The sequence below is a fragment of the Coptis chinensis genome, chromosome 6, assembly GCF_015680905.1.
Source record: "Coptis chinensis isolate HL-2020 chromosome 6, ASM1568090v1, whole genome shotgun sequence".
Classification (NCBI taxonomy): domain Eukaryota; kingdom Viridiplantae; phylum Streptophyta; class Magnoliopsida; order Ranunculales; family Ranunculaceae; genus Coptis; species Coptis chinensis.
Window position 1 is genome coordinate 6,104,213 of NC_141461.1, and position 18,417 is coordinate 6,122,629.

Consider the following 18,417-nt stretch of genomic DNA (forward strand, 5'->3'; position numbering starts at 1 on the left):
CGAAAGGTCTCAAAAAAAAAAGGTTTTTCTTAAACAAAAACTAAACACACGAGCTAAAACAAAGAAGAATGGAGACAGGACGGATTGTACATCTTTTAGGTAGCTTGGGATCGGATTATCTGCGCCATATTTTATATACTCTTTGCGGGAATACGAGAGGTGAGTAGTTATTTTGCTATTTCATCGAACCTATAGTTTTACATGTATACAAACATATTTTTCTATCCAAGATTTTCGACTTTTTATGCTTATTCTTCTGTAGTTATTCTGCAGTCCAGTCGAATTGCTAAAACCTGTTAAATATTAGCATATTAATTTGCTGAACTGTGAAACTCTGAAAGTGAACTGTTGAAGCTTTATGGGCTGTTAATGGCAGTGCAAGCCCAAAGAAATCGTCTTGTATATTATTTAAATTTGAACCTTTTATAATGTTGTTGTTTTGGTTGGCTTATGATTGGTGGTAGTGGGGGTGATTGAGTGCTGGAGAGTGGGGTTGTTGAAGCTTGAAAGAGGCGTTAATGGCGGCGCAATCCAGTTTGGGGGAAGAGTGAGTGATGTAAGGAAATCAATTTTTGTGTTAATTAAAGTCATAGGGTTTTTCCTAAGGAGAAAAATCGATGGGATGAGAGTGGAGGAGGAGAAGAGTTGGTGGTGGCTAGAACTTGGGCTGGTGCGCTGGTGAGGATGACTGAAATCGGGATCGAGTGCTCCCAAGTTTTTTTTTTTTTCGGTTTCTATTTTGGTTGGGCTTGGGCCGAAACCAATTAGTTGGTTTCTTTGCATACCTGTTTTGTCGGTATAATTTCCTAAACTTTGGCCTGTATTTTCGTAAGTCGTAATTAGCTTTGGTTCCCTATTTTATCGTAATTACTTATGTAAACGTGGATACTCTCAAAACTCTCACTTGATTGATGATGGGAGACATGGGCTCCGGTTTTTCGGTTTTTTAATATTTTAACTCGAATCAAATCCAAAACCGCGTCGGGTTTTGATTTTACAAAATCAAACGGGGAATAACAAAAATTGGATTTTAGTTCATCGAGTTTGAACTAACCCGACCCAAATTCCACCCCTAGGTCCATTTTGTTATTCAGATGAAATATCGGTCGAAATATATCGGAAAAACCCAACTAAAAAACCAAAGCCCAAAGTCCAAACCCGAGACCTCTACCTAAAAAAACACTCTCGAGAGAGATAAGCAGGGTTATCTATCTATTCACCCACCCGGCGAAACAGTTTTTGAACATAAAAAAGATTTGTTTGGGTTAATTAGTAGTTGGTTTGGAGTTTGGACCGAAACGTATAAAACCAAAACAGAGTCAGTCAGGTACTCTTTATTATTATGTATTATTTTTTCACTTTCTATTTCTAGGTCTTTCCTTTCCTATTAACGCCCTGCGAAATTAATAATTAGGGTTTGTTTGTTTAAAAATAAAGGGAGACATGAAACGCAAGCGTGGACACAAGAAAGGGAAATATAAACAGGCCCATGCAGATGATGATTCAGTCTTGGAGGATCTCCATAATGTGGAAGTGGAATCTGACGAGCCAGCTAAAATTATTCACACTCATGCTGATGGATTTACTGATAGACCCTCGGGACGCGTTAAAGTTAAGTTAAAATCGTCAAAATTGTTAGAGCCTCATTCAGATGCACACACCCAGACCCAGAGTGATACAGATGATAAGAGTAGCTCACATATGTCTTTAGAAGTAGTGGAAAATAACATGTATGATGGCGAGGACTTTTTATTGGCTGATATACAACCCACTGCTTCAGCAAAATATTCAAGGAAAACAGCAAGCATTAAGATCAAATCTTCTAGGGGCAATCTTCTAGGGGCATAGCAACAACCAACCAAACAAGTGGGCCTTTGCATTGCCAAGGTGACCGGATCGTCACAGATGATCACAAAACTATAGCCTCATCAATGTCTAACGACTCGCACCACAAGGAACATAACTTACCTCGCCAAGATGCTCGATACAACAAGCAAGACCTGAATACTGCCCTCGCGGTACATTCTTAGCTCGTGTACTTTATACGTGGAGAATGCATCCATCCATACATACATGTTAAATCAACTGTTTATATCTTCAGGTGATTAAGAAAATCATGAAAATGGATGCTGCTGAGCCCTTCAATGCTCCAGTGGATCCTGTTGCTCTGGGAATACCTGTAAGCATGTCCTGTAACATTCTTTATTTTTATGATAAGAACTAGTCTACATAAAGACAAATTAGTTAGATGTAACACTCGGTTGAGTTGCATATTTCTAAATATTTATTGTCCTTGAGCACTATTTTTTAACAAAAAAGTGCTAGCAAAAAGATTAGATTGGTCAGAGTGGACATTGGCTCGTCTTCTTCCTCATGACTAGCTAATATACTATCCAATATGCTTAATAGGGTATAATACTTTTTATCGTACTATTATAGACTAATATGCTTTCTTATCTTGTTGTTCCATGACCAGGACTATTTTGATATCATAGAAATCCCCATGGATTTCGGCACGATATGCAATAATATTGAAGAAGGCCACATTTACAAGAATTCAGAAGATGTATTCAAGGACGTACAGTATATTTGGGAAAATTGTTACAAGTATAACAATAAAGGTGATTATATTGTAGATCTTATGAGACGGGTGAAGAAAAATTTTATGAAGTATTGGACGGCAGCTGGGTTGTACACACGTAAGAGTAATGGTGAGATCATCTAGTTGACCAATGCTAATTCATACTCTTTACTGCCTATCCATTTTCTTCATATTGTTTTATGTTCTATTTTATGACCGTCTTTTGGACTGCTTCATATATTATAATAAGCATGGTAGTATGGTACACATCCTTTTATTATTACGACTTAATCATGGACTCTACATGATAAGTTGATTAAGTTCACGAGTGCTAATATGATAAATCGTGATTCAACCCTTTTGTGCAACATATATATCGTCTAACATTTAATTCTGATAAACAAAAGCCTAAGCTAACAAAGAAATTGAGAACTTGTGATACCCCGAGAAGTTATCGTCGTGGGTATGCTGGAAAGGCTCTCAGCCCAACTGCTGATTTACGCTAGAAGTGCAGTCAACAACTGTTAAGTTTTAGCCCAAAACCACTTTTATGTTCTATCTCTGATCAGTACCAAGGCTTCTTTTTAGGAAAACCCCATGCTATTGGGGATGGTTAAGTGGGAAAAGTTTTGAAAGTAACAGTCTCTTCAATAAAATGCCGTACTAAAGTTCCTTTGTCATCTCCATAGTCATTGGATTGCAGTGGAGGAAGCCTGCATATGCTAACATCAGAAAATTTTAAATGCTGAGCCCTAAGGCTTCCATAGGACTCCAAATCCTGAACACCAAAGGCTGACTGTTGATTATATTTCCACCAAATCATGACGGGCATATGGGATGGTTTAAGCATTCAGCATTAGCTCTATAATTTAGAAGAGAATCTTAGTTAGTTCAATTTGATATAATCAGAACTCTCATGGAGAGCAAGGTGATTACTTTTCTACAAGACATGGTATGGAAAGGGTTTTCTGTTGCTGATGCACAAATCAGTCTTTATTTTCTGGAAAGGGGTTGCATGGAAAAGCACCCTTCCCTAAGTTTTGGAAACTAACATACGATGAAAGTGAAACTGTGTATATTAGGGGTCACACATCATATTTTTATTGCACATTGAGAGTAATTACATCAGGAAGTCAAAATGATATGTTGCTCATCTCAAAAGGAAATCAAAATGATATTTTGCTTATCTTAAATCAAAGTGAGAGAAATTTGAATAGAGCTACTTGACAGGGGTAGCAACATCAATCACACCTATAGTTGTTAAGCTCACCCTTCCTAACTGAGACTAGCACTAAAAGTCCAGCCCACACTGTCCATGTTCAGGCTTTGAAAGACTCAACTTATAGCCTTGGGCAAGGACATGTTTCCCTGTGAGATGTATTTTCTGGGCACTCTGCGAGAAGAGTAGATTGAGTTCATGCGGTGACAAATTTTCTGGTCCCCATCGCAGGAGTTTGAACTCTGTTTTTTCTGGGGATGCAGTTAAATAGGTTTTTCTGTGTTTGGGAGGTTTTATCTGTGTCCTCTGCTCCTCCGTGTTTTTGTCGTTTGGAATAGGGAATACACCATATTTTTTTCCTGCTATCTAACATACTACTTCACGCTTTCATTTGTTAGTAGTAATTGAATCTATATTTTCATTTTTATGATTATTTTAGTGAAAGGAACTCTAAATGGCAACACAGATGATGCACCTGGTCAATATTCCAGAAAAGAAGTGCCTGTAGAAGATGATCAGGGAAAGGAAAGAATTTTTGTAGGGAAAGGAAGAATGTCAGATATAATGTCCAAGAAGGAAAATGGTCAACCTCTGAGTCTAAATGGTATGGGAAGTTAGGATTCTATTTTTTATTTGTTTTTTCAAGTGGAAATTTTATTGATAACGATAACAAGTTTTACAAAAAATTAAGACAAGCGTGCAACAAGCTGCGCCGCGAGTCCTTTTATTTATTGTTTTAGGAAATTGCATTATCTAGTTGTATAATTTGTATTAATGTATGTCTTGGATGGTTATATTATTGGCGTGTTGAATCATCTCCACTGGATACATTTTGCCTTGATCTGTTTTCACCTTTGCTGATTGTGTATTTGTGTCACACATTATCACTTGGCCATATTTGCTTCAGTGTCTAACGCATTGAGAGGAGGTTTTATTGTTATACAGTAACTCCAGTATAGTTGCATGTCTTCCTTTTCATAACTATCTTGCACACACTTGACTGGATAAGTGTCTAACTGGTATTTGGCAACTGTAGCAAATTAAGCATGCTGTGAGTTTTTGAAATATAATTGGGTAATTTGGGTGTGTTTTTTTCTTCAAAATCTTGACTGGTATCATTTTTATGTCCACTATTGACGGACTATTCATTATAACAACGCTAATCTCCTTTTTTTGGTCTTACATAACAATGTTAATGTTTACCTATAATCAGCCAGCGCAAGACTCCAGATGGAGACTGCACCACTGCCCAGCCAGGAAAGACTGCATGTCAAAGGCACAAATGCGAAATATAAGAAGCGTGGTCGTCATGGGTATGTCTCATAGTTATAGGCTAATTCTAAAGAAAAGGTTTATAGTTTTTTTACATTTTTTAGTTTAATTTACTATATGCGATGAAATTATTTTGTCAATATGCAATCTGATAGATGATTTGATAAAGATGATATAGTCAATGATGAGTAGTCAGAAAGAATAGCCATTGAATGCTCATTGCAGAAGCAATAGCAACAAGTCCTATAAGAAAAAAAAATTAGCACTCTCTGTGAGTCTGATTCAAGTGCGAACCTAGCCCTCGCAAAGTTCTTTTACCAAAAAAATGAAAACAGGGAAAGCTGTTTACTGCCTCTGTGATCTATTTGATTGTAGAATTCAGAAATCGTTATGAATTATATTTTGATGTTAGAATGTTAGAAAATTCAGCAATCTTGATAGGTAATAGAGAATTCTTAGTGTTGCCTTAATATGACAAAACTGTAGCAGCCACTTGTATTATTTTCATGGACGCTAGAATAAGCAGGCATTTGAAGAGGAATAACAATGCACGAGAGCTGTCAATGATTACCTGTAAATCCTGTTGATTGATAGAAAGTTCACTTGAACCAACAAGGTGCCAGCTAGCTTAGTTGCTAAAACCTTTGAGTGATGATACTAAAGGTCTGGGATTCGAATCCTGCCAGTGTTAACAAGTTACTGATTTCATAAAAAGCAGGCTTGCCAAGAAAAAAAAACATAGAACTTGATCTTATGTAAGTTGGACATGTTTCTTGTTATTGTGTTAATGGGAACCCGAGGGAAGATTTCCGTTGTGTGTGGCTTAATGTTTTACTCCCTTAATCCCATTATACTGGAGACTAAGATTTGATTGAGGGCCCTACTTCATTCCATTTTCAGCTCATTTGGTTTACTGATCTCTAGTTCAGGCCGGACTAAAAATCTGGGAGGTAATAACTTTTTCTGGGAAGCTAATTTTATGTTTGCTGACACATGAAATCTGTTGAAGGTAAAGTTTCTGGGACCTGGGTAGAGGTGTTTAAAAATTTCAGTACAATAGAAAAAAATAAACTTTTCTAATAATGGTAGAAATGCGAAGAACTATGTTGCTTTCTGAACTCTCCTTCAGTAGTCTTGTCTTGACATTACTATCTGTAACATGCAGGAATATTTTTACCTACTTTTTCATATTTATTTGTTGTTCAGATCAGTTGTTTTAATTGCTCTTCCTCTAAAAGTACTTGTTAACAGTGAACTGAATTGTCAATTCCCCACACATAAGAACCTAATGTTGCTGTATAGTTCAGCTAAATATTATCGCTTTACACTTTCACTTCTTAATGGTCTTTTCTTTGTGTCCAGTTTCCACAAACACAAAAGCGACTGTTTGTGTGCTGTTTGTGTCATGAGACGCCGCAGAAGGGAACGTGAGATGAATGCTAAAGTTGTTGAAAATAGAATTGAAATAAGTGATGGAAACGCGTCTAAGGAGTTCAAGCAAGAGGTATGTACTAAGTTTCCTTTATTTATGCCACCAACTGATGTCTTACTAAACTGGTAGATTTGAAAATCTATAGTAGGTGCAAATTGACTCTTTGAACTATAACACTCTTTCTTCATTCTAAGTTTCCCATTATTCCAAATATTTTTGGGTTAATTATGTATGAACTACTATTATTGAAATGTATATGGTAATGTGATTTACTAGACAAACAATCCTCACTAAGGTCCGCCACATTTATGTATTCCAAACAAAGAGTGCACCAAAAACAAAGCTTTAAAACTCAATATTTTCCATGGAAGATAAGAAATAAGATTGGTGGAGTTAGAGCAACAACTTGGAATCCGAATTTTGACACACTGGGTTATTGATGTTCTAGCCTTCCTAATCGTAAGGCATGATGAGCTTACTCATGTTCTGCATAACTTTGATTTGAGAGTGTAATACCCCGACTATGAAGTTATCTTTTTTGTCAAGTCTTTTGTTTTTCTATTCAAGTATAGTTTGCTACACCTAATTGTTCCATCCCGATGTCTGAGTTTTTGGGTCCTATTATCCGGAGTACTAAAATTCATTGGGAAGCATAAAATAAATGCAGTCAAATTTTGTCATTTGTGGAAGAGATGACAGAATCTTTCAATAAGGTGCTTCCAGTACCCGTTCTCTTTGCACATAATGTCTACTGTCCATCTGGAATCTAGAGTTTCTTGCGTGTGCCTGGTTGGATGTTAGATTTGCTTATGAGCTACGGTCTTGGTCTAACTGCTCCTCCGGAAACCATCTTTGGAGCTTATTACCATTCGCGATCTTGGGGGGTATCTGGTCGGAGCAGAACTAATTACATTTTGAGAGCAATCTCAGCTTACATAGGAGGAAGTATCTGATCTATTAAAGCTTTCTATATCGGTAGTGAATATTTTTCAAGGCATTTAGGTAGAGCTTCTTTTGAATAGGCTAATGAGTTGTCTTCTTAGGGCTGGTGGGTTTGTATAGTTTTTCCTTGTGTACCTGTTGGCCTCCTCAACTTAATTTTCTTTGAAAGGGTGATCTACTGATGGCTAATAGCTTAGTGATCAGGAATCATCTGCAGAATTGCTGTCCAATTCAAAAGTGTTTTTGTATGCATACTTGATGCCCCAAATGAAATGATTTGCTAAAGTTCAATATCTTTGTCGTTCGTCCACATCTGTTTTGCAGGAAACTCCTATAGAAAATCATTGCAGTGAGGATGCTTCATCAAATTTGGGTCATTCCCCAGAGACTGATGCGGATGGTGATTTGGAAGTACAAGGCGAAGAAATGAAATTGGAGAGACTTGAGAGGCATGGCAGTGCTCAACAAGGGATCAATGAGGAAAATGCCGAGATGCGAAAAACAGTGAGAAATAACTATTTTGATCAGTATCAGCTTGGTCATGGATCTAGAGAGGAACACAACTTACAGTCTCAATCCGAAGAAATGGAGGATTCCAGTATCATGATCCAAAAGCACAATAGAAAAGATGACACGCCACCTCAGGAAGAATCCAGACAATTTCAGAAGTTTCAACAGAAGCAAATTGTAAGTTCAATATTGTAGTTATGCTGTACTATTATATCGTTACACTTTTCTGACATCCCTGTTCGTCTCATACCTTGTGATCATTTACATTATTCACAGAAGGGGCAGCAGCAAACACTAATGTCCAAGAATCTTCACCTCAATGAAAACCCTACGATCATGGAATTGTGTGGGACCCTATTTCCCAGTAACCATAAGTCTGCCTGGAGTGGACCCCATTCTTTGGTTTGTCATGATCTGCCAGTTCGCCGAAGTAGCGCCATTCATGAGGCCTTAGAGATGTTCATGAAATAGATCTTGGCCAACCTCCACAACTGTTGCAGTTTTTTTCAGATTTTCTCCTCAAATTACTCTGCACATATTTATTTTTTTCATATTTTTTTACTACTCCAAATGTTTCAGTTGCATCTGTGGTATGGAAGTAGATCATGTAGTATCAGAATAAGTGATAAATAAAACAAGAAAGAGTCGTTGTAATGACTCGTAATTCTGTTATATATATATATACTTAATTGTTTTGAGAATTCACCGTACATCACAGTATTCAATCTTCCCAGAGTGAGAGTGCTTTGAAATAGTACTATTAAATCCGCAATCAGAGAGCTTTGAAATACTCATAAAATTATATATGTTGAGGGCACGAGGCCAAAAGATGAAAAAAAAAAGCTATATTTTAAACTCAGTACTTTTGCTGGGGGAACAGTGGAACACAAACACTATTTCTTCACAACATACTGATACTGAGCGTCAAAAAGTTTGCACGATATCGTTCGTGTGGACGTATTCTGTTATCGATAGGCGATATTAATATTGATGACAGAATATAAAACTACAATATATTGAGTAAGGATGGTATACAACAACGTCAAGAAGAATATATCACGAACCTCTCTACTTTGCTTTCCATATCAAGAGTTTCGGCTACCATTCTGCCACTCCACTATGAATATGATTGGTCTGTTAACACAGTCAGTGATGTCTGGCTCGGTAATGAAAAAAAAGTCCGTGCAACGGTTGGCTTGTTGGAGAAACAGATAGTTGATTATCCAGATCCTGAGAAAGTGACTTGTGGGATTTGTTTTGAAGACTATACCAGCAGTAGTATGCATGCCGTGGCTTGTGGCCATCTCTTTTGTGGGTCATGCTGGAAACATTACATTAGCATGGTGGTGGAAACAAAACTTTTTCCTGCAGGTGCACACATACCTTCTGCTGGAATTGTATGGAGGAGGCTCATAGTCCTCTGGACTGCGATACCGTGGCCAAGTGGATCTTTAAGAATAAGGATGAGTCTGGAAGTTTGGCCTGGATTTTAGTTAATACTAAGGCTTGTCCAAAATGCAAGCGGCCTATTGAGAAAATTACAGACAAAGGTTGCAACCATATGACCTGCATACATCCTTGTAATTCCGAGTTCTGCTGGTTGTGTCTGGATTCGTGGTCAAAATGTAATGGATTTAACAGTGATAAGATGGAAAAGCAATACGAAGCTGAGAAGAGACGAGAGTTGGTTAAAAAATTGTTAGATAGATATACTCATTCCTATGAAAGATGGCCCCTAACCAGCACTCAAAAGAAAAAGGCAATCACGGATTTACAAAAAAGGCAAGCTATGCATATCAAGAAGCTTCAATGTCTGCCGGAACTGCAACGCAGGTTCATAACAGATGCCTGGTTACAGATAATCGAATGCAGGCAGGTGCTTAAATGGACCTACGCCTATGGATATTAGGTACCAAGAAAGGAAGAGGCAATATTTCGAGTATCTTCAAGAACAGGGGGAGCATGTTTACAACGACTTCATCAATGTGCAAAGAAGGGTTTGCAGGTGTACCCTAACGCCGAGAGTCCATCTAAATATTGTCATGTCAGACACTTTATTACCATTTAAGAATTTGTCATGTCAGACACGTCATAGTTTGAATTTCTTATGATGCCAAATATTGCAGTGTTTGCTGCTTAGGATGGTTTCAAAAATGTCTATAGTGTACTGTACTACTTTCAAATACATGATTCTACTTCCAACATGATGTAATGGCATGAAGTTGAGTTTCAACCGCTCTGTATTGAAGATCAGTGAGGAACCAAGGCACGAAGTCAAATAGTTATATGTAGGGGCACGCCTCGATCATCAGAACCCGAGCACTAATTTTGGCAGTCCTTTAAATGCTTAGTGCAAGGTGTGTAAAAACTCTACTAGAGATAGATTGATCATATGGCATATTAACAGGAGTGAATTGTTACAACTTACAAGTTATTAAGCACCTCACAGGGTCTGTTTTTATTTTTTCCTACTAAACAACACTCCGATCCATTCGAAAACTAAGCCAGTGCAAGTTACCAAGTATACGCAACATTCCATGAAAATAAAAAGTTTAGCTGCTCATATGTAGATATCCTACTCAACTGAAACAGTAAAACACTAGCTAGCGCCTGCGGGCTTAAAAAGTTTTAACAATTGAGCATGATCCAGAAATCTACTACCAAAACCTAATCTGAAAATCTACTACTACCATAGAACATGGCAGAACTCATGTCAATGTGAGGGCTTGAGTGGTAGACCTGGAATCAGCAAAAGTGCCAAGCCAAGTTGGTGGAGCCATCCCCGTTTGTTCCTGTACTGTCTTCAACAAAGGAGGTAACATTCGATAAACTCCAGCAATCTCTTTCATGGCTGAATTACAACCACCCTCTCCCGATCCATCTGATAGCTGCTCACCATTGGTCCAGACACTGATATTTGGTTTCAGCCCTGCAACAGCCCCAGCATTGACCTTTGCAATCTCTTGAAACATTCCATTGTCAATCATCAGATAGTCTCTCATTGCAAGATAGTTTCCTCCAAAGGCATCTAACATAGTCTTCACATAAACACCTTGTGCATTTGCTAGTGCCACCAGCCCTTCAGCCTCTTTCAACTTTGAATATAGTTCTCCCTCTGCTGCTTGTCGACGAGCAAACAGGGCTGCCTCTGCATTCTTCTTTTGAGCCTCAGCTGCCTTTTCCTTCTCATATAGCACTGCCTCTGCTGCCTTTTGCTTCCTATACAACTCTGAATTTGCTTCTTGTACCTTGATATCATATTCCACGCTGGCTTTACTAAGGAACTCAGCCTTAAGTCGCTCAGTCTGAGTCATAGCGTTTTTCAACTCAACCTCCTTCTGCAACTCAGCCTCTCTAATCGCGACCGCCTTCTGCGACTGAACTTCTGCCATCTTGGACTGTTGACCCCATGTTGCCTTCTTGGTAGCCAACTCAGCATTAGCTTCAGCAATTTCAGCTTCCTTCTCATTCTCAAAAATCTTCAACGCAGTCTTCACCTTCATCTCTTCCTTTCTCCCTTCTCCAGCCCTCTGCGTTGCAATAATCGTAGTCTCAGCATCAATCTTCGCAGCATTCTGTGTCGTCTGTCCTTCTCTCAATTTAGAACCAATCTCACCTTTCATCCTAGCTTCCGCGACATCAATCTTCGCTTGGTTCGCAGCCTCATTCTGAATCTTCTGACCCAAGTATGAGAAATACTCGTGTCCTTTAACATCAACAAGTTGTTTAATATTTGCATTGTATATAAACAACCCAAACTGATTCAACTCCAACTGAACTTTCCCAAAAACCTCTTCTTTAAACTCTTTAGTCCCTCTAAAAACTTCTTCCATCGTCATCGAAGCTGCCAAAACTCTAGTCTCGCCTTCAATAATACCTTGAACAAGTTCCTTAACATCATTAGAAAGACGATCATGTGGGGAGAGAAGTTTAGCATACTTCAACAAGCTTTCTGGATCGTCGATGCGTGGACCTATAGTGAAAACAGCTGGGAGAAGAAAAGCAAGTTTTTCTGCACTCATGGCATGAACTTCTAAAGTGTAGTTGACGGGCGTGACGTCGAAAACTGTGCAAGATTGACCCGGTAAGATCCATGCTTTCTTTACTAGTTTGATGTCGTCGATTCCATACCCTGTTATTACTAAGTATTCTGTTGCTTTTGCTACTCTATACGCCATTGTTGCGTTTCTTAATTTTTTTTCCTTAAGGATTTTTTTTTTTTGCAGAAGAAGAGTGGAGATGGAAAAAACTCAGAAAGAGTGGCTGTCTATTTATAGGGAGAAGGAGGTTGTAGAGTACTAGAGTTATAGCAGGAACCGTCTTGTTTCTTGATTTTCAAGAAACCACCCAACAGTGTTTTATGTCAATACTAGCCATGCAGCCCGACCTGTGGCCGGGCCTGCTATTTCAAAACCTATTATGTCGGTTAATTGTAGTAATATTTTCACCAGTTGTTTGAGTTATTCGACATAATAGCAAATCTGCCCCCCGATGACTGGGTTTGCTATATATTTCTTGTTAAATTAGTAATAATTAGTAATAAATAATAACATACCATTATTAACACCAAATGTAAAAAATTATCTATTTAATTATTTTTATAACGCTGTTATCAAACATAATATTCAATGAAAATAACAATAATAACATATAGATATAGAGTTCCCATTACCACATAATAAATTGTCAAATAGGAGACGTTGTTATAATATAAATCTCAACACACAACAATGATAAATTGGATATTATCATAAACATCGTGCTAACTTCTAAGTTCACTGTATGCCTGCCAAAAGGAAAACTGGAAGAATGGAACATTTACAAAATAAATCACACAATAATTTATATCATCATTTGGCTTCCTTAGAAGTTTCAAACAACATTACAACTTGGAGACTATTATTAGATAAAGTTCACACTGAACTCACAACCTTGTTTGTGTGTGACATGAATGATACAAAACAATTAATCAGTCAAATCATCAAGAAAATCGAGATCATCCTCATCATCACTGGCTGTATGAGTCTCCAATGGTTCGACCACGTCTTCAAACGTTAGCATATCCATGGGTCCCTCTCTTACCCCAAGATTTCTCTCTTCATTCTCATACACCTCGTCATCTGCCTCAGGTTGCTCCATCTCATTGTAAAGGATCACATTTAACCAATTATTCTATCAAAGAAGTTTACCCTTACTGGTATGATTAGTAAAAAAAGTAATTGTCGGGAAAGAAGAGACTCATTTTGGTAGTACCTCATCTTCCTGCAGGGCTTCTTTCTCTGTCTCTACTGTCCAGTCATCCAATAGGCTTTCAAACAGGACACTCTCAAAGGTGAAACCGTTGTGTCCGTCTTTCTTCTCAATTGGCTCCCTAAGATGCAAGTTGTAACGAACATAGATAAGGTCACTCAAACTCCTTTGAGCTAGATGATTAGCGTCTTTTCTATGGATCCGGGTGGGACGTACTCGGTTATGGTCACACCCATATGATGAACATGTTTGACTTAATACTTTCGAATCGCTATTCGTTGTAGCTCTAAGCAATTTATTCCATCTTTGTTGCCACCAGCTCTGAGAAAGTAAAGACACAATTACCAACAACATATCATGAAATCATCATTAATAGTGCGGTGCATCAAATCAAAGCTTGAACCTCGAATATATTTATGGTGACTTTGGTTCATCGAAACCCGTTACCATGGGAAGTCATGAACATCACAAGAAAGAAATGAACAAAATTGGCTCGTGAGTGTATATCCAAGATCATTTTGGCTTGAAAGTGGGTTTCGAATTCGGTCATGCTCCTATTGTCATCTGCATTCTTCTTCTTGGTGGGTTGTCCTCTATATATCAAAGTAAACATCCATTAAAAGCTTATTTACGGAACTTACTCAAGTCATTGTGGCAGCTTTTAGAAATAGAAATTTGGCATTCCCAGTGGACAACTTAAACAGAGTTTACTATCACAGAGACCTAGGAAGCACGGATACGGACACGCGACACGGATACGACACGAATATGCGGACACGACATTTTTCAAAAATATAGGACACGGATACGTCATTGATACGTTTAAATAATATATATAATTGAGCATTTTTCACCAAATTAAAATTAAAATGGCAATTCTACTTCATATAATTGAAGATTTATCCATGGAGGTTTTAAAAAGAAGTTTTCTTTTTTAGTAGATTAAAATTAGTTAGTCAGGTACCACTTAATCACTTCATCTTTCTTCTCTTGCATCTCTTCTTATTTCGGATTTTATTTCATTTTTTTTTTGTTGAAGTTCCAAAAAAAATTTGTGAGATTAATATTCTGGCGTGTCCCCCGCGTGTCGGAAATTAAAAAATCGGATACTCCAAATCGCGTATCCGGCACGTATCGGGGCATATCCGTGTCGGACACGGATACTTCACCCTTACAGGCGTATCCATGCTTCATAGACAGAGTCGACTAAAATTTTGTCAAACCTTCAGACAAACTAAGGTATCACCTTCAGCTTGTCACCAATATCATTACCATTGCTGTCTATATGAATTTGATTGATATTCATAGTGCTACGTAGGTTCCTAAACAAAGCATGCATCATAAGAAATATGGAAGAAGATTTCGACTCGATGGTTCAATTTGTTAAACCATGGGAATTATCAAAGTGTTGATCAAGTGGAAGGGCTAAAAGCACTCATTAGAGTCATTCCCATTTGGTCTATCATAGAATTGAGCACTAAAATTGCTAAGTAGGTGGAGTAGGGTAAGAGTATGTACCCTTTTACTGATGGTCCAAAGAACACCTTCTGTATAAGGGGGAGTAGTAAGGGAGCCAATGTATTTGTAATACTTCTTACCAGCAACCTTTATGTGCCTTGGATCCACGATCCCCACATTTATCTCCTTTTGGTTATCAGTTATGGACTTTATATCCTTCTCTAACTGGAATGGATAACAAACACTCATATGAGGGAGATGCTTAGTTATAACAATAGTATGTCTCTTCCCAAAGGTCTATCCTAACAGTTTTACCTCAGAGAGAAATGCTTCAGGTCGGCCAATCTTATACAGGATTCCAATCACAACCGTCCGGTTACCCAGAATGGGATCTATTATCTGGTGAACCATGTGCAACGCGAGTCAAACTTACGCGAGTCAAACTTATGAATGAATTAAGACATGAATATTACTCACAGATGGAAATATTTACCTCTTCCCATTAATGGTATGCTCAGAAGGTGAGTGCCAATGGCATTGTTGGAAGGCGTAGTTTATACCATTGCTCTGTAGTGATCCAGCACTACCCGCCCATTGAAGCTGCATGGTCAATCACCAAATAAGACTTCATCTATAGAGGTACAAACTTAAATATATAGCAAGGTTTGGTGCAGTAGGTTTGTTAATTACAACAATATTTCAGTTTGTCAAACAAAGAACTGCCTACTCTAAATTTTAATTAAGCAATCAATTCCGTAAGGGAATTTATCCATTGGCCACATCAAGGGGAAGTATAGACACCGAACTAACGCATTTCATATTGTTATATTATAGTATTCCGATCCAGCTTTAATGGAAAGGCAACTCACCGTAATGTCATGGCCCCTGTTTTTAAGTGTTGCATTAGCAGACTTGTAACTCTTGTTCAAGTCTCCTAACTGTGGCACTATCTCTTCTTTAACGGAGGTGATGAATCCGTTGCTGTTGTTTTAGTGTGTTCCTGCAGAAAAGAGAAAGAATTCAGTATTTTTAGTTAATTAATTAATAAGAGGTGATGATGATGATCATACATTGTGACTATCATCAGGATAATCAGAAGATAAGATTTCGGATTCAAGGAAATGAGCCAAGGTTTCGTCCTCGTCTTCTTCGGAAACTGTGAGAGACCTTTTGTTTTTTATTTTTATTGAAGTGGGGTGTTTCACGGAAGAAGCGGGGTGTTTCACGAAGGGTAGGGTTATTTTTTTATTAGATAATTACTAAAATAGCCCATGCATAATGAAATAACGGACGTAGAATTGAAATAACCGGACGTAGTTTTATTTTATTTTTTTTTCAACCAATATGAAAATACAATTTTGATTTATATTAAATTAGAGAAGACACTAAATTCAGGGCTATTTTGGTAAAAAGGTAAGTAATTATTTTTCAAGTAGGGACTATTTTAAAAACTTTGCTGATGTGGCTCATTATGAGCATTCTGGAAGAACCGATATTAATGTAGGTAGGATTATCTCTTTAAAAGTTTGTTAAAAAGGACCAGGCCCAAACTCATAAACCTACATTGGGTTAACTCCTAAGATCCCCCAAACCCCAGTGTGAAAATTTGCGCCATTCACAAAGTCCTAACAGGAGTAACATCACAAGGTTTCCAAATAGATTAGACATGGTTTCCAAATTGGTTACGTCCAAATTGTTAAGCAATAACTTGTGTTACCATACTTAGTGAAGAATCGTGTATTAATCTTTATTGCTTTATTAGGCTTGTACACATCTTATATATACCTCAAAGAAGAGAAGAATAAATATCTAACCTAATTCTCTTCATGGTATCAGTAAAGGTCGATTCCTCCCAACCCTAGCTGTCATCACCTTCTCTCTCTTTCTCTTACTAACTCTGTTTAACCTCTGTTTAATCTGTTTTCATTCAATTGTTGCAAAGAAGAAATCGGAATATAGTAAACAAACCAAAAAGGCGTTGCTTTGTCTTTATTGCACAAAACCTCACTTCAACACACGTGCACAAGCATCAGCAAAAGAACAAGTTTTGTTCATTTGTTCAGTACACTTAATAGCTCACTTTTTGGCATCTAGTGATTATTCTTTCATTTTTGGCACCAACGGATTCCACTTCCTGGCTTCTCATTCGGCACTTTCATACAACAGGGTTGGTTTCTAGTCTTGATATCTCTTACAGTCTTCTTGCAGCATCACAATTTTTCTGTGTTTCTTATTCTCAGTCTATTATTGTGAGACTTATGCTGTAAGTGTTCCTATCAATTACTATATCGATCACCTGATTTATTTAGTTATTTAGTATAGTCAGTACTTTTATACAATGTCAACTAATGGCTCAACCGAATCCATTATTTTTGGAACTGTTATAACTGCTATAGTGTCCACTTTTTCTATCCCTACCATTACAAATTTTGTCACGGTCAAACTCAATGATGACAACTTTTTGTTATGGTCTCATTAGATCGAGGATTTCCTTATTGGCCAAGATCTTTATAAGTTTGCTAATGGTTCATACCCATGTCCTACTATTACGGATCTGGCTATAATATTTGCCTACGCACTGATAAGACACTTATCAGTATTCTCTCTGCCACTTTGTCTATTCCTATTCTCTCGTCTGTGATTGGCTGTCAAACTTCTGCTGCTATTTGGTCTCGTTTACAGGAGTATTTTTCTCAGAGATCTGTGATTGGAGTACTTGTACCAGGTATATTGGTGAGTTCAAAGGCGGTGTGTTTGTCGGGCTTACGCCGAACCGCTTGGCGGAAAACGCCTTTCTGGCTCTTGTCTTGTGCTAATTGTTGAATTGATTGTTGGATAGACTTTAGGATTTGTGAGGGATTGTTGGTTCATGTAAGCGAAGAACATCTCACTTGTCCTATCGAGAGCGAGGAGGCATAGGTTATGCTTGATTACTAGTTCACGATTATTCTTTGAGAAGTTGTTGATTATAGCGAATTTGGATTATTTGGAACAAGGTTGCGGTTGTTTTGATAGTTAGCATTTGAATTACTTTGAAATTGATTTTGACTTTGTTAGTATTGCTGATTATTTCCTTGGCGGTATGGAATAAAATTGTTGATTGGTCGAACAGTGGATTTGCTAAAAACGGAGGAGCCATTTGTTGGTTATTCGGCCAAGTTTAAATTAGGATGTTGTCTCCATGGTGCATTAGGAATATTGAATGCACATGCCTCCTCCGATGTTTGGGTAGGGTAGCATGTAACAAGGGACAATAAACATCAAGATGGTCCGGACTAAGACATAGAACACATGGGGAAGTGTTAACGCGTTCATGGCCTGTTGTGGAAGTTGATCGTTTACTTGAACTACAAGAGCATCTACTTTTTTAGTGAGGGTTTTATCGGCTTTTTCAACTCGGGATCGGGTTTTACCTCAAAAATAGGCGTAGCTTTTGTAACATTATCCTTAGATGACCTAGAAGAATCGGTGTTACCCCAATGTGTACCTTTTTTCGCTTTGTTTGTCAAGAAAAGTATATGCTTCAAGCTCCTTTGTCCATGAAGCAACCGCCGTTCAAGATATCAAGAGTTTCTTTTTGATGATCGAAAGTCCATTAAAGAATGAGCGAACAAGGACGACTTTGTCTAGTTGGTGATGAGGACATTCTAAAAGAAGATCAAGAAAAAGCGACTCCATGCTTCCGTAAAAGGATTCATGAGGATTTTGACGAAAAGAATTGAATTTTCGAAGCATTTCGGTAGTTTTTTCCGA

General features: G+C 37.8%; 1 protein-coding gene and 2 pseudogenes across 2 annotated transcripts; 1 reads left to right on the plus strand and 2 right to left on the minus strand.

Moving 5' to 3' along the window:
- The first annotated feature begins 1,181 nt into the window (after positions 1–1,181).
- LOC147491073 (DNA-binding bromodomain-containing protein) lies at positions 1,182–8,657 on the plus strand. Of its 2 annotated transcripts, XM_086565792.1 has the most exons (11): positions 1,187–1,327; positions 1,438–1,713; positions 1,744–1,826; positions 1,907–2,018; positions 2,102–2,179; positions 2,477–2,711; positions 4,240–4,404; positions 5,014–5,113; positions 6,435–6,576; positions 7,771–8,133; positions 8,233–8,527. In XM_086565792.1, exons 2-11 carry the CDS (start codon positions 1,444–1,446, stop codon positions 8,425–8,427), a joined length of 1,743 nt encoding a protein of 580 aa, XP_086421918.1. In that variant the 5' UTR covers positions 1,187–1,327; positions 1,438–1,443; the 3' UTR covers positions 8,428–8,527. The 2 variants fall into 2 exon arrangements, with proteins under 2 accessions (XP_086421917.1, XP_086421918.1); XM_086565791.1 differs by having other exon boundaries at positions 1,182–1,327; positions 1,415–2,018; positions 8,233–8,657.
- Positions 8,658–10,543: 1,886 nt separating this feature from the next.
- On the minus strand, positions 10,544–12,149 carry LOC147491074 (flotillin-like protein 4 pseudogene; annotated as a pseudogene).
- Positions 12,150–12,921: 772 nt separating this feature from the next.
- On the minus strand, positions 12,922–15,748 carry LOC147491075 (alpha carbonic anhydrase 5-like; annotated as a pseudogene).
- Between the last annotated feature and the right edge of the window lie 2,669 nt (positions 15,749–18,417).